Source organism: Gallinula chloropus (genome assembly GCF_964237585.1).
Source record: "Gallinula chloropus genome assembly, chromosome: 11".
Lineage (NCBI taxonomy): Eukaryota > Metazoa > Chordata > Aves > Gruiformes > Rallidae > Gallinula > Gallinula chloropus.
This window is the reverse complement of record NC_140096.1, coordinates 13,258,788-13,275,584: the sequence shown is the minus strand read 5'-3', so window position 1 is coordinate 13,275,584 and position 16,797 is coordinate 13,258,788. Positions and strand designations below refer to the sequence as shown.

The following is a 16,797-nucleotide window of genomic DNA, read 5'->3' as shown; positions in this document are numbered from 1 at the left end:
TAATCACAACATAAGTTACTATCTTTTAACCTCTTCTGGGTAAGCCTGTTCCACCTACTAGTATACCAAGACAAAACAAAACACGTGAGGGGGGAATAAAAATCCACTCTGCATAACCATTAAACTAGTCAGGCCTTTGTTAGAGGAAATGAGTAACAGAAAGCAATTTTCTCGTTACCTTGCTCATGAAACTCACTAGCCTGTAGCATATACTATGCTGTGACAAATACGTAGCTGAACTTCAAACCAGTATTTAAAATAGTTTCTGAAGGCCTTCACTCCTATACTCAAGAACTTTTAGTATTATCTGAGCATTACAAGAGCAACGAGGACACTGTTGGTTTACCATTTCTTCTAGCCCTATAAATGTTAGCTATGATTTCCATACAGGGCCTTACCCCACCACACATTACTTACTGTGAAAGAGCAATGAGATTTTCAACCAAATGTAACACTGAATTATATACTAATACATCAAATAATTTTGAGGTTATTATCAAAGCTAATCGCGAAAAGGGAAGCATCCAAACCCCTAAGGTTTTAATTCCATAAATGTAAATTCACTTCTTAAAAGAATCTTGACTGTTCTTCCACTTCGTTAACACAGGAAACATTATTCCTTGAGTAATTCAAAGTTTTCCGCCACTGGGGAGCATAATCCATTCTGCTTGTATCTTTGGTCTTTACTTCTCGTCTTAGCTAAAGCATAAATATATCTATATAACAAATACAAACAAAACTACTACTAAAGTAACAGAGTTTAATTCCTTCATCACTGAATGAAAAACACATTTCAAAGAGAGGGCTGTTTTCATAATCAATGAACTGACCAAGCAGAAGCTAAAATAAGCGTCATCACACGCTGTTTACAAATCTTTTACCCATATTGTGAATGTTCAAATTTTGCAATTTAATCAAAACCCAACTAGAGAAACTGCACATACGGAAAAAACACAAAAACACAGCTAAGAATATCAGAACCACCAATTCTGGACAAGGAATCTGTGCACCTCAAACTGGTGGAGACTCAGGAATAGCTTGGGAAAATGGTTAGTGCTGTTCTTACTCTCTCCTAAGTATCTGATATTAGGCATTAAAGACAAGATAGACTATTGATGAAACATTATATTGATGAAACATATATTGATGAAACATTATCATTCAGCAAGGCCATGCTCAGGTTAAGTCAGTTTCATTCACAGCACTTAACTATAAGGAAACTGAGGCACAGAAAGCAGAAGTGATTCATTCACAACTACTCTGCAGGCCAGTAACAAAACCACAGTGACCCAAATCTTGCAGTTCAGTGACCTTCAAATATCACATCATCGGAGCACAGAATACATGTGTTACAGAAAACACCACAAAAGCATAAACACTACTAGTTTAGACAGCATTACAAAATGTGAACCAGGATTTCAAGTCAAACATACCCTTTCAGAAACTGACATTGGAAGCAGATGTCACTATTTCACATACAGCACTGCTCTAAATATACACACCCCAAAAGAACCCTCCAAAATTGTATGCAGATTGTCCATCTATTCTCTCAAGAAGTTAGTGGAAAAAATGACAGCAAAACCAATCTTTTCTGGAAGTCATAAATACTCATCCTGCCACCGATACAACAGTACTACAAGATCGTTGGAACTGTATCTTTTGTTTTATCCAGTCTCTGTGAAACATTTTTTACATTTATTTTTCCCTGCATTAGGACTGAAATGCAATTCTGCCTTTTAGGACCCCATGCTCACAAGTAGCCTTGAAAGCAACAAAATAGATTCTATTGCTGTCCATGCTGTCTATAGCTGTCATTGTTTAGTACTTAGCAGAAACCACTGGGAGGTAACTACTGGTGTCTACGAAAACTGAGACAAATCAAGACTGAAAAGACACGAGTTCAGCTAAGATTCGTATGTGAAGATGTACAGCAAGGTCATAAAGCCTTAACACAATCCACTTTAAAATCCAAGTATTTAAAACAAAAAAACCCCAAAACTATCAGAAGAAGATGCTAACACACATAGTGCCTATTTTTCTTTGACAGAGGTCCAGTTAGGCATCAACTTAACTGCCAAAAACTCAGGATAAGGCTGGCGGTTAAAGATTTAAATTACTCCAAAGAAAATTATTGTGAGTAAGTAACCACTACTGGGCTACTTCAGAATTTTAAAAAAAAAAAAAAAACATAAAATTAATGCAAAAGATTACAGATTACTTGGTTATCTGTAAACTGCAAAGAACTGATTCACGTTCTCATATTTTACAAGCACTAAATACCTTGGATATTCATCTTAGATGAATATTTCATTTATGTGAAACAATAAAAAGTGTGCTACACTGATGGAAACTGGGAAAGTTCCATCCATCTTTTACAGTCTATTTGTAAGACTGACTTCAAAATTCTGCTATTCACACTTTGCGCTGGTTTTACATACAAAGGTCAATCCACAAATGGGAAATACTAATGAGTGCTGGAACACTATTTTTGAGTTACATGGGAAACAGGATGTGCAACAAAAGACAAGCTACTACTTTGTTTATACTTTTAAATTTGGTACCACAAATAGGTTTGAAAAGGCCCAAATGGAAACAAGGTTGAAAATTATATGGCTGGGGTTAAATTGAAGAGGAAAAAGTAATCTCAGAGTGAAAAAGCCATATAATATCCCATTCTGAAAAGCACAGAGGAACATCCCGATTCAAAAGAAAAAGAAAGGGGAAAAAAATAAACCAGAAAATGTCAATTTGCTTGATAAAGCAAAGAGAAAAAATTACAATTATTTGACTTTGGAACATCAGCAATAACCAAAGCAATAATACACATCACATTAATAGAGCCAGCAATTATAGCACAATGTGAGAAAAATGTATTTCAATACTTGACAGCTGATGACTCAGAATTCATTCCTTTTACCAATGTTTCTTTTTGTTTCTTTAAAATTGTCTGAAAAGCTCTTTGCTGCATGTCCCAGCTTCAAAAGCTCTATGGGACTTCAGTGTTCAGACCAATTATATTTTTGGGTTAGAGAATATAAATTACTTGGTAATAAACCTTTCTTTCAGAAATAAAAATAACCATGCTAATGCAGCCAAGTGCCACGAGCCACAGTTGACACTCAATTTAAATGTATTCTTTGATAGCTACAAGAACACAATCTTGGACTTACCTTTTTGTCCTCCCTGTACTTTTTGCAAGGAAGGAAAATGCTATAGACAGTGTATTTGGGGGAAAACCATGTAGGATTATTTAAATCTCTACCACTAACATCCAATATTGGAAAGCTAAAAGCACAATTACAATCAATAGCTTCTTTAATATTTTGTATATTTTATGAAAATTAAACCCAGGAAAAACTGAAACTACCTCTCCTATTTTCAGAACATATCTTAAAAATGTGAAATCTTCATCCCTCCCAAAAAAGAAAGGTCATGATGAAGGGAGCTGAACAAAAGAAAAATATGGAAGTCTCAAACATTATCATTTACCTTCATTTCCAATTTATTTTACTGAAAACTTTGAAAATACTATTTTTTGGGTTGTCTCAAGTGTGAAAAAGAACTATTCATTAAAAAATAAGAACTTTTAATAAGAATTTGAGTAATTTTAAGATTTAATGTGGTCTGCTGGCAGCCTTATTCAAGGTTTCTGGCAATAGACATCCAAAACGCAAGAAGAATTTGTACTGTTGCAACCAATACAATAATACAATAACTAAATAATAACTTTAGTTTAACAGTAACTAAAAGAAGCAAAAAAATAAATCCTCACAAAAGTATTCTGAAACTGGAATTGTTAGACCCAAATAGTTTTTACATTCCATGCAGCAACAGAGAGCATGATTAGTTAATTAAATGTTAATTAAACATAGTAAGTTTCATGCTTGGATGTTGACAGCTCTTGCTGCCTTTAGTAATAAGGTTCTTATTTAGTAATGAATGAGTTTAGTGACAAGCCTTCTAACTAAAAAAAAAAAGAAAACAAAAGAATTTAAAATCCTGCTGGATATAATAATCATCATCAGTGTATCAAGAAATCTGAAATCATTTTCACTAATATAATTAATAAATGGTCTGAAATTCAGAAACTTATGACTGATCATTCTTTAAAGATAAAACAGGCACCAAAAGAGAAACATCTTTATTCACAGATACTGGCACTGAATATATAAACATAATGCACCAGTGCAATGGCAGTAAACTCTCAGGATATTTGAAAAGGATCCTACCTCTTTCCATTGTGACATACAAAATATGATGTCCTTAAAGTTTTGTTGATTTTGAGATGGCAGTAAAGATTATGGATGCGGTATAATTTGTCCTAAGTGCATTGTTAGCAGCCTTCCAGAATAAAAGATGTCCCATATATAAAATTGTTAAATATATATATAGCCTAAGTCACAATTATTTCTTCTACTGCATGTGAGAAAAAGTTCCCAGAAGAGGTAATTTTTTACCACTGTTCTCACTTAAAAGATTTGGGGAAAGATAACTGCTGTAAACCTGTAGGCCATATTCAGCCTGTTGTATTTTGAGGGCCCCAATTTAAGCAAAACAGGTAGGACAGGTGAATTTTAAACAGCACAGGGAAGAGAGAAACAAGAACAGACTTACACATCACTTGGATGGCTACAAGATCAGTGTGTGTCCTGTTAGGTGTATCTGGTACCTCACACACACAAACAGCAGCTATCAGTCACAGAACATTAGGAGTTGGAAGGAAGCTCAAAAGAACATCTAGTCCAACCCCCCCCACCAGAGCAGGATCACCCAGACTAAATCACACAGGAACAAATCCAATAAAACAGTTACAAATACTACTACTACTCCAGGAACAATGTATTAAGCAGTTAGCTGTTCATGAACCTACTAGAAACGGCAGTGGGAAAGACAGACATCTATGAAATGGCCACTGATGACTGCATGGGGATTCCCAGACTTACCAATGAAAAACACAGTAACCTGCTGTGGCACAACATAAATCTGTTACCATTTTAAAAACCTGCAAACAACTTACTGTGGTAAAGCTCCAAATTTACAATTGCTACCTTGTTGCAATGACACCCAGGTTAGGAAAGTATAAAAACAGTGGCAAATGGGAACATGTGATGAAATTCTGGGAAGCTGTCTGAAAATCATCATCAGCCATGAAGCCTTAGCAGAGATCTACTCAGTTCCTCAGTCTTCTCTACTCTTGCATTTTTTGTTACACTGTACAGCATCAAGAGCTCCTTAATACTTTAGGAAAGCATACAGTGATAATATCCTTTTCACCTGAGTAATTTGGTTGCAAATTTGGGGTTCATTTCTGTAAACAGAATTTCTATATTCAAAATTGTTCTGATACTTAAGACTGTATACATGGTTTACCTGCTTCATTGATTGATAAAAAAACTTCGTACTGAAAGGTACTGGCAAAGTTACTTCATTGCAGACCGTGAAAGTATTGATTTTTCAAAGACTGAATTTCAAAGTTAGATGGTCATGAGGAAAACTAATGATAGCTGTTAAAAAATAAAGTTCCAATTCAGAATTTTTTTACTTGTATGTATTTTAAATATATCCCCAGAAACAGCATGATGTTGACATACAGTGTACATTTCTGCTATCCAAACTGAAGTTAATTTTCCAAGTAGTGACACACTAATACACAAGAAATCTACATGCCACTGTAACACCGTACTCTGTATTGATACAGTGCTGTCTTCCTGCTTTGTATCTTGTAGAAAGGAAAAGTCAACTGAAATTAAAATAGTAGTTTCTTACGCTCTGAAACTGAGGATTTTATGGCAAGCATAACACAATGTGAAGACTCCACACAGCTTCTACTAAAAAGCAATGAAGTCTTGACCAAGTGGTCAGTAAAACTCAATCATGGTTTCAGTTTTAGCTTTCAGACACATCTTCCTGGAGAATTTTATTTTTTGTTTACACTTATTAAAGGTTTAGCAAATACCCTGTGTAATTAACGGGTGGGAAAACAAAAAAAAAAACACAACAAAAACACAACCTCATCTTTGATGATCCTACAACATTTTTAGAAGTACTTTTAGGTGTCTCTATTCGCTTGCTTCATAAACTCTCATGAGTCAAATTCTCAAGCTTTTTTTGAGGTAGTAACACTGATTTGCTTCTTTTCTCCACATAGCTCATAAGATGTAGCTACCCAACACCAAATAAGCACATTAAAAAAAAATACAAACAAAAACCAATGCACCCTGTCATCCAGGTAACCATCACAAGCATCTAAACCTACAGAAAGGGGAAAAAAGAGTATTTCCTACACAGTTGCTCATGTGAAACCTTCAAAGACCATCAGAAAGTTCAGTTAAACTTTGTAACATATGAATAGTGTATGGAAAACACTGTTTCTGCCATACATTTTACACCTGTGGCCAATTCAGACACTGCCAGTATCAGGGATGTGGCAACTTGTAAAGATTTTTAAAGTATCCATTAAAGAAAAATTGACGTTTGGAAAGGTCAGTTGAACATGAAATACAGGTGAACTACTGATTTTGAATGTGACATTTAATATTTTTCTCTAATTTTTCCTCTGAGGTACATGACATTGCCACTGTATAATAAACGTAAGTCATTTGCATGAGGATACTTCAATGGGAGTGCTTAAGAATGACATACTTTTCATAACTTTGCTTGGCATCGCATATTTTCAGTTCCAATGTCATGAATATATACAAACCCTGGTACAATTTACTGAGAGCATTAGCAATTGTGTAATTTGTGATTTCTATCCATGTGAATGAAACTGAAGTTTTTCCTCAATGTATTTTGGGAAAACACTAATTTGTAAGTCTCATAAATAATTGGTTTCAGGAGAACCATATACACAAAACCTTAGTCCATTAAGTTCACAAAGCATCACCACATCTGTGTTAACTAGCATACTGATCTGTCTGGACATCAGCAAAAGATAATATTCATATAAGATAGATGAAGTGAAGATCTCCATTTGACAGATTTGTGCCTTCCAGCTTGAGTCTATCATCCTTCCCACACAGAGACATGCTAAGTTATATGTTATTGTTTCATGACAGCTGGTGTGAAAATCAGAGCCTTGAATGCAAAAAGATACACCAACTTGTCCCTCACCCTAACTCACTGAACTTACTGTGCCTTGAAGCAAGACTTTCTCCTCCAGTCTTCAGTCAACCCCCCAAAGGGATGTCAGGATAATGGAACCTGACAGTTTTACAGTAATAATGCCATAAACCACCCTAAAGGAGCCTTGTATCAACCAACAAGAAGCAATTACCTTGACTCTTGACTCACTACCACCAGTCAGTAGTAGAGTTTTATCTACTTAGAGACACTAATTCACAGCTCTAAGAATGCAAATCAAGTATTTTCCTTTTTCAAAATTAGACCCAGTGACTTTTTCAAAACAACGTTCATAGATGACCACTTACCTGCTCAGACGCATCTTGACAAAATACTACTAGGCAACATTTTGTTCTACTACATCCCATAAGGATTGTATGATTTGATATTTCAGTCAGTAAGAAAAACGGCTAAGAGGGAGGGGGGAGTGCTTGGCAAGAAGGTGCATGTTGAACTGCATCCAAAAAACAACAAAAAAATGTTAATGCACATAAAGAAACTTTAGGGTAAGGGAACAATGTTGAGAAGAGAGAAGGGTTTTTTTTTCTAAAATCCTTATGTTCCTAATTTTAAGTAACTGAAAAACAGGGAAAGGTAAATATATTTCATTACACGCCCAACTATAATGACACATATAAGGGACAAGAACTCTGCCTACAAATATTTATAGTTTTGCCCTCAGTCCACATTCCAAGTTCTCCCATAATTATTAAAAAAAAACCAAAACAGAAGTTATTTGTCCCTTTCATGTATTTGCAGAAGAGCTTTTCAAGATTATAGCACATTACTTAGCACTCATAACCATCCCTGAAGTTTCTGTATCTCATTTTATAGCTTTTATCACCTATGTCATGTTATTCATTAACCCAAAACTACCTGACCGAGACAAGAGAAATGACGGTAGGGAGCCAATTACTTTTCACCTAAACTGAAAGCTTCTCTTTGCACTACTCCTCGTTAATTCAATGTATCTTTTGCATCATAAGGAAACTGGGAACAATAAAATTCTGCACATCTTTGATGTAAGATTTATTTAGTATTAAAAACTTCTACAACACTAACAGATTTGTCCTTCTCTTTTTCTCAAGAACAACGGAGATTACCTAAATATATCCCAAGTCACTTAATGTGCTCTTTAAAGCATTTACCAAATACTTGCTCTTTATTGGATTCAATACAGATTTCTTTTGCGAGTAGGTACTGGGGTAAATAGAAGTTGTGCAGGGTAAATTTGGTTGGTCCACATTTAAAAACAAACAGAAATGCAACGGGGAATGTTGCATGAAACAAGCTCAGAAACAAAGCTATTGTAAGGCCTATTTGTACCTATTATACAAAAGCTCTAGAGAAAGGAAAACCATTAACTTCTGAACTGATTTCCAGAATAGAAAGGAGACTTACTTAAGAAGTTACAGCTAAAACTGTTGCACCAAAGTTGTTAGCTCACTTGAAGCCAACTGATCTCAGGTTTCTGGAACAAAAAGGCTCTTTCCCCAATCAGAACTTCACAGTGTCCAGCATCTGAAACTCTTCACAATGGCACTAAGGACAACATTAACTGAACCACATAGACAGTGTCCAACTCTCCATACTTATTAAATTACAGACACTAGAGGGTGACCTTAGAGCTTGACTGGACTGCTACTCCAAAACAAACAAAAAAAAAATCTGTATCTATTTTTGAGCTTCCTAAATCTATTATATCTTCCTGTGCTGGCACATGAAATGCGAAAGTAGTACTGTTCTGTAGATGGGTGAAGAATAGCCCACAGGAACCATTACAGTGAAAACCAAAGCTAACCTGTCCTGTGAAGTTACACTGAATGAAACTCCTATGGTAGAGTTCAATGAAGGGACTGAAGTAAGAAAAACAAACTACCTCCCCATCCAAGCAGAAACTCAAATTCTTAATTTAAGCTACATATCAGTAGGAAAAAGAAAAAAAAAGACAGACACAGAAAAGAACCCAACCTTCACCCCACCGTGCACTCAAACTTTTTTTAAACGTGAGTCTTATTTTCACCTTGTATATAAGAAGTCTGAAATCTAAGATTAGTTTTAACAAAACCATTATTTCAATTTTAGGTTGAAAAATCTAATTACTATTGTTACCTGGGACATCAATATGCATATAATTGATTTTTGGTTTCGTGTCAGTGAATCTTGAAATATCACTGATGAACTAGCCTTTCTCCAATGACAAGAAAGAAATGTAGTAAAGTTATTATTGTTGTCTTATCAGGGAGTCAAGAAATTTCCTATCTGAACCATGTATGTTCCTGAGCATACAGAAGTCTGTAAAATGAAAATTCTTGCAATACTGAATGGACAACTTTTACAATTCAGCCTTACATAATTACTAGAAAGGTTTGCTAAGAAAAACAATAGTGCAAAAATGCTTTGCTACTAGAGGGTTACAATAAATTTACAAAGGATTTTTGAAAATGGGAGAGTAATGAAGTTGGAATTTACCTAATCTCATTAGTGTCTAATGAAAATATTCAGTAAGACCTGACAATATTAATAAACATCTGTTTATATGTAGAAAAAGCTCTATCTTGGCAGATATTTCTCCACAGAAGGCAAATGTTGGTAACAACCACCCAGGCTTTCTGTTATCTATTTAAAGGGCCAATATACCACTTCATTGTCCTCTCCCACTGCTGAAGCCTACATAGAAGAATCATCCACATTAATATCAGTATGATTAGCTGTGGGATGCTCCTTCATAATGCAGTGCAGCGATAGAGACATTTTTCTTAACACAGATGTTCATTGTATTACCTTCACTGTCCCAAACAACAGCTGCTTGAACCTCTCTGTCCTTTTAGGGCTTACATTTCTTAAAGTAGAAGCTGAAGCAGCAACCCTTGCTTATACTCTCAAACCATTTCTGAAGCTCAGTATTAGTACAACACCAAAACAGAAACAAGCCATACAAAAAGTTCTGTTCATCCACCTCTACTGTTAGTGCACTGCTGCTTATGATATAAACAATGATTACACTGTCCGACTTCCTAGTTTTTACTTCATTACATATTTAGTCTAATTCCATGATTTCCATTTATCTACCTTCCTAGTTATCATTTTACATGAAACACACCCCTTTCCATTCTTGTTTTCAGAAAGTGGTATTTGTTACTTGATCCAGACTACTTTCAGGCTCAGAAATAACCTAGTTGCAAGAGCAGACTTGAAATATGACAAAGATTTGTGATCTCCATCTTTCACAGGACATAGAATTGATGAACTGTATCAGAAAGAAGGGGAAAGCTCCTATTGAGAGACATCACAAGAGATGATCTACAGTTACACAAGGTAACTTTCCTCATCAGAGGCAAGACTGACGTGTTGTGAGACTGAGTAAGAATCTATTTTGTCAGATTACAGAAGTATGAACTGACAGCTACAAAAGATTATTATATTATTCTAGAAGGAATGCACCAGCTGCTTCTGATAAATACAGGGAAATTACTGTGATAGGTAAAAGTAATGGAACTGTAACATTTACATCAATTTAATTTCCCCCCAAACTGCAACAGATCAAAGCAACAACCTATTAGCACACAGGATTATCTCACAGAATAAAATGCTCTGCTCCTGCAAGAGCAGAGTTATGCTCTCTCTAGTCCACTGCTAACTGGATATTGTTGTGCCTATGCATTATGTTATACCTGTATGACAAGAAATGCTAAAGAACAAATAAAAAATTAATTTAGAACATGCACATATATGAGTCCTTTTGAAAGCATGCATGTAACTCTCCATTACAGTGCTCCAAGCTGGAATTCTATTCAAAACTTCACTGAAATAGCTCCCATTTTAAAGACCTAAGATAATAAAGAAGTGTTTTATAATATAAACTCCATAGTCAAAAGAGAGATCTGTCTCACCTGTAAATTCTAAGTGTATTAGGTTATATACTAAATATTAGCTTGCCTTGAACTCAAATACAATTGAAATAGTGCAATCAACAACAGCACATAAGTTTTTTTTAACACTGTGGTGATATTGCCAGATATCATGTACATTTTATATCATTATATAAGCAATGTGAATGCCCTGAAGAGGTGAACAAAGATCTGTAGTGCTTGTAGATTCATCCTCAATCAGAAATGACTGTTTATGAACATTTCACTTTAAAATTTGCTCTGGCATCCTGCTGTTTTAACACACCACTTCTGTGTATGAACGGCCATCTCTCTTTTGTCCTGTCATTTCAAGTTTATACTTTAAGTAGTTATGCCAACAAAGACAAAATCATTGTTTTTCCATTTGGCTGTTTCTTTCTCTGAATTGCTTCACTATCTGTCTTCACTGCCCCCTCTGCTGTGTTCTACTATCAGTGCTATGCTATCGTGGCACCCAATCTAGACTTTGACATAATTCTATCATTCTAAACTCTTTTCCTTTTATTTTTTAAATTATCCCTAAACGTGTTCAGAGTAAATGCTGTTTGCCACATGAACCCATAATGTCATCCATGCTCAGCTTTGGGTACCTTGTCAGAGAAATACAATCTTTTATAATGCTATGCACAACAATTTCTTGAGCAACAGAAAGATGCCTTGCAAGACAATTGCTTGGAAACCCTTTTTTCTATGGGAAAACAAATAAGTAACTTCATGTACAGTCACAGCATCACTACTTTTAAATATTTCAGTATTTGGAAACTTCTACCAGAGCAACTCTTGGTCAATTACTACTGCTATTATGTTGGCTGGGTGGAAGGAACTTGCAAATTGTTGCAACTTCCTTTCTAAATAAGGAAACAGTAACTGCAATTCAGAAGTCATCAAAAAGGCATGTAAGAAACTTTCTTTAAAAGAAGTGCAAGAACAAAACAACAAAAAACAAACACCACCAAAAAACTCAAAACACATACACCCACCAAAACCCCATTACTTCCCTTAAGCATCTCTTAGAACTTATCTTCCACATAACTCCTATGTAAGTCTTGCAAGAAGAAATGTGTAAGTTACATGAAGGTGGCATGCATTTCAGGCAGAATAGAACTGAATCACAGATACCTGGAAAGTTCTGAAGTTGCAGTACCATGAATCATTTACATATAAAGAAATTATTTTCTGTTGAAGTACATTTTGAGAAAAATGCAGGCAGGCAAAAAGGTCCTGAATGCTATTTTTTGTGTTAATTAAAGCATTCCTGTACATTAAATAAATCAAATCTCGTGTTACTTACAAGTAATGCCAAACCCAAACCACTAAAATACCTTTTTTTCTGTTTTCTTCTATTTTAAAAGAACTTTTAGAAAGATACAGGAGGTTTAAACAGCATGGAAGCATGGGATATAGTTAAAAGACTTCATCATTAATTATATACTTTGGAAAGAAAAAAACCAAATGTATACATTTGTCTTGTACTTTGGGATGGGCAGTAAGTGTAACAAAGTGAGGAAATACTGTAATGTATGATTGAATTTTACCTTCCCACTGAGATGCAAAGATGCTAAAAATACAGTAAAAACCTATTAACTATTCACCTGAGTTTGTAATGAGAAGCTAATCTTTTTTTTTTAAATTGTTATGAAAAAAACCTCTTTATCTTCTGGCAAAATAGGATGGGTCCACACAGACAGTAAGCACATTGTAGCTAATTTTTTTAAGAAGTGAAATGTATCTGAAGAACTTTCTCTTCATTGCACAGCTTGTCAAATTGCTATTACTTTCTCTAAAATACAGAGAAATGCATTTCACTGTTGCTGCACACACTAAAGTGTCAACTTCTGCGCTTCTATAAAGTGACTTGCATATCTTATCTCCCACTCCTCTGCCATCCTGTATGCTGTCCTGCCCATCATCTTTGTATCTGATGCTACCCAAAATTCCCTACAACACTGTCATGCCAACCCTGCTAAACGCATTCTGTTCAAAAAGAAAGACAGTTTAATGTGCTGTTGTTTCCTGACTTTTCTGTATGGTGGTTATAAAAGGAAGGAAAAGGTCAATACACATAAGGCAGAAGACAGTATCTTCAGAGCATAGCTGAAAAAACAGCATAGGACAACATGTGAGAAAAGTGTTTTGGGAGGAAAGACCAGCAACATCATCCTTGTACGCCTGCCACCCTACCCTCTAGTATTCCAGTGTTACCCAAGAAAGAATTCTTAGGCACCATCACTCTTCCCTTCCTTTTTAATCTCCCAATTCTTCCCTGGTGCAATACAGATCTCTGTATATGCTACTGTTCCCTGCCTTCTGACCAGAACCCTTCATTTCTACTACTTCTCCCTCCCAGTTCTTATATGATCACTGTTGGTACTAACACTGTAAAAAAACCTACCAATGGAATAATATCCAGATATTACTATTCCAAACAGTGGCTATCAAACTGCTTCTTCATTTCACAGATACTTTCCAAGGTACATAAAATTACTGGCTTAAAAGCACTGGATCCATAACCCAAAAAGTTCCTGACCAACAGGCATGCAAAAGAAAAATACCATTAAGTCACTTAGATCTGTACACACAGTCATGATTTTACAAGTTATTTTGGTTGTGGCACATCTAGCACAAGAATTTAGAACTTTCAGTCTGTACCAAGTGTGTGTTTCTTGTCCATACATAGCAAAAAGCAGTTTTTCAGAGACACTTGATAAACATGTAACTGCTTGGGTTTTTTTTATTCTTACTTGAAGTAATTAAAAAGTATTTGCATATCTCAGAGCTGTAGATTGCATTTTAGATAAACTCTCACTTGTGTGATACAAACATGCTGTGGCTCTGCTGACCTGTACACACAAGTCCAAAAATAAATGCACAAAACAAGATTGCTATTGTCAGAACTGTTGCTCACTTGATCCTAGGCACTCCTGATTTTGCTCTTTTTTGTTTTTTCCTTTCCCTAGCATAATAGAAAATTTCTCTCAGATTTATTAACTAACATTTCTTCACTGAAACCATGTATTATTTTGCCATACTTTGCCTGCAACACTGTCTTGTTTACTGTTTTCTACTCTTACTGTCATTTAACATGCTATTATTCATTCCCCAGGTTATCATTTAAAATGCCAAATAAAGTAGCCTCAATCCTCCTGGATGTTTCTGGTTAGCTATCAGAAAACCCCAAACCAGATACACCCATACACGCAGATCTGTCCTCTAAGTATAACCTAGGAATTAAGAAGTTTTTTAAAGCTTACTATAAAGATCTCAAACTTCTTCAGTAAATTCCTGGCAAGTTTCAAATTCCCAGGCTACACTGAGAGCAAACAACTGCGCGTTATTGTTTTGGGCTTCTTGGTTTGTTGGGTTTGTTAGTGTTTTTTAGATTGCCAACCTGTTGTGTCCAGTGGGATAAAGTTTTCCGAAAGTGATTTCTATGTCTTTCTCACTAGTTAGTACCTGCACTGCTTCAGCCTGTGAGCAATTCAAAACTAGTTAGCACTCTACCTTTATTAAATAGCTAGTAAATACTGGTAACAGTGAATATTATGTCAAGTTAATTAAGCAATATATTAGCATATGTAGTCTTTATTCTCCTAGCCACCACTGAGGGTGTCAGACCGGGTGCGCCTTATTTCAAATCAAGGGAAGTAAAGACATTTCCAGCTTCCCTCATGACCCAACTTCCTTTCTTGTTCTAAACTCACAACTTAAGTAACACAAATCAAAGTAATCCATTATTTCGCAATCACACATTTACACACCACGTGTGGACATGTTATGCTTTTCTCCCTTAATTGCAGTTCTCCTGTCACTTGCTATAAAGGGTAAATGCAGCAAAAATATAAAATACCTGCTCTAAACTATCAGGCCACTGGCACTACTGGCCTTGCATTCATGCATACCTGGGACTTGTCCTGGCCAGACATTATGCCTACCCAAACATTACAAAGGTGCTTTGACAAACAGACTCATTTTCATTCTCAAATGCTGACCAGTATAGAGATGAGCATCACATCACAGAAGCTTCTGGGCTAAGGTCTACTGCTCAGTTCTAACAGCCATGCAATAAAGAGGGAGACAAACTTAACAGAATACTGTTGCACTTGGCACTGTCATGTTGGGGGCAATAAGAACACATATTTAATGGCCTAAGATGACTGTTAGCCAAAGTGTACTAACACTCAGAATGCTGCTGGACCGCTCATGAAGACATGCATGTTTCACCATACTGTTGCATACACAGACATACACATACGTAAACAGCTTTCCATAAAGTGAGGTTATGATGCACTATAATGCACTCAAGGGTACAAATAATTTTTCAAGGCAGGTATCTGCAGTATGCTGCTAGTGTAGAAGACAGCTTCTATTTCTAATGGGTCAATGAGGACTTGCAACATTTGTGGGAAGACAGTAACACAGACAGTAACATAGAACAGCAGAAGAAACCCACCTTAAGGAGTTCATAATGTTGAATACCATTCACGCCAATGTCTGGATCGATGGCAGACGGGACAGAATAGCGAGAATTAATTGCTGTGTTTTCAGGGATAGAGATGTTAATAACTGTTGAGGGGAAGAGGGGGGCATTGTCATTTATATCCTGTATTAGAAACCTGATCTTCACCAGTCTGAAAACTTCATCAGGCAAAACAGCAACCTCCACCTCATAAAAGCAGCGATTCTCACTGAAGATGCCAGAACACAGCTTCTCTCGGTCTATGCGGTTTGCAGTTGTGAATATCTCACCAGTGTTCTCCTCCACTCGCACTAACGGTACATCCCCAGTCTTATACACGAGCTTGAACTGTAGCGGTGAGGAAAGGGGCACATCTGGATCCAGCGTTAGGTTAAGATCCTTGAGCAAATTGCCAATGAGGACATTTTCAGGCAGTTCTTCCCTTACGGTGTAATTCTTCTCCTGTGCGCCAGATTGAAATACAATACAGGCTAATAAGACTGCCAAGAGGTAGGTTCCAGACAGAAAGTCCATCTCCAGAATGACTAATGAATATTTGTGTAGAACTCCAAGAGCAGCTGAAAAAGGAAAATTAAAAAAAAAACATTAAAAAAAACCCTATTAAATATTGTGTTCAAAAAGCAAAGGAGACATGAAAATTATCTGAACTGTTTGGAAATTGTATTAGTAAAGTGATATTTGACTTGATAAAGTATATTTAAAAACTTTACTTACAACTGTTTATTGTGTACTGAGGTAAATTTCTTAGAACTGCAATCTGTCACATTGTCCTCAATTTTTTTTTTGTTTCCAAAGAAAAGAATAGGTAAGAAGTTTGTAAGCAACTGCCTGCTGAGAAACAATCTTTTTATATCTCTTGCCCAGAAATGGGAAAACAAGAACTTCTGTCTTTGTTTTTCCCCAAGTTCTGCACTGATAAAATTACATAATATTTATTAGTAGCAAGGAAATCTAGATTTTTTTAATACAGGAACTTACACTGGCAAGAAAACATCTAGATGGAGTCCAATGAACTTCAGCAAACAATGGGTAAAAATCTGTCTAACACAGGGACACCAATAAAACAGTCCTTTTCTTTAAGATTAGCAAATCTGATTTGATCTTTGGAATTAAACATAAATACTAGTACTCAGGTCACTGAAATTTGAATTATGCATCTAAAACCACAAGAGCAATGCACAACTTCCAAGACAGAAAGAGAAGAACAAAAAAATGTAAAGTTTTCAATGTAGAGATCCCCAGCAAGGAGGGTAAACTTGCAACCCTCTTAGTTCCCCAACTGCCCAA

General features: G+C 35.8%; 1 protein-coding gene across 1 annotated transcript in view; it reads right to left on the bottom strand.

Moving 5' to 3' along the window:
- Positions 1–16,023, bottom strand: part of PCDH11X (protocadherin 11 X-linked) — a gene marked incomplete at both ends in the record, with an annotated part of 440,301 nt that extends 424,278 nt beyond the window's left edge. Inside the window, one exon of the mRNA XM_084269104.1 lies at positions 15,484–16,023. Within this exon, the coding sequence (XP_084125230.1) occupies positions 15,484–16,023 (540 nt within the window). The remainder of the gene's footprint in view (positions 1–15,483) is intronic.
- Positions 16,024–16,797: the final 774 nt, after the last annotated feature.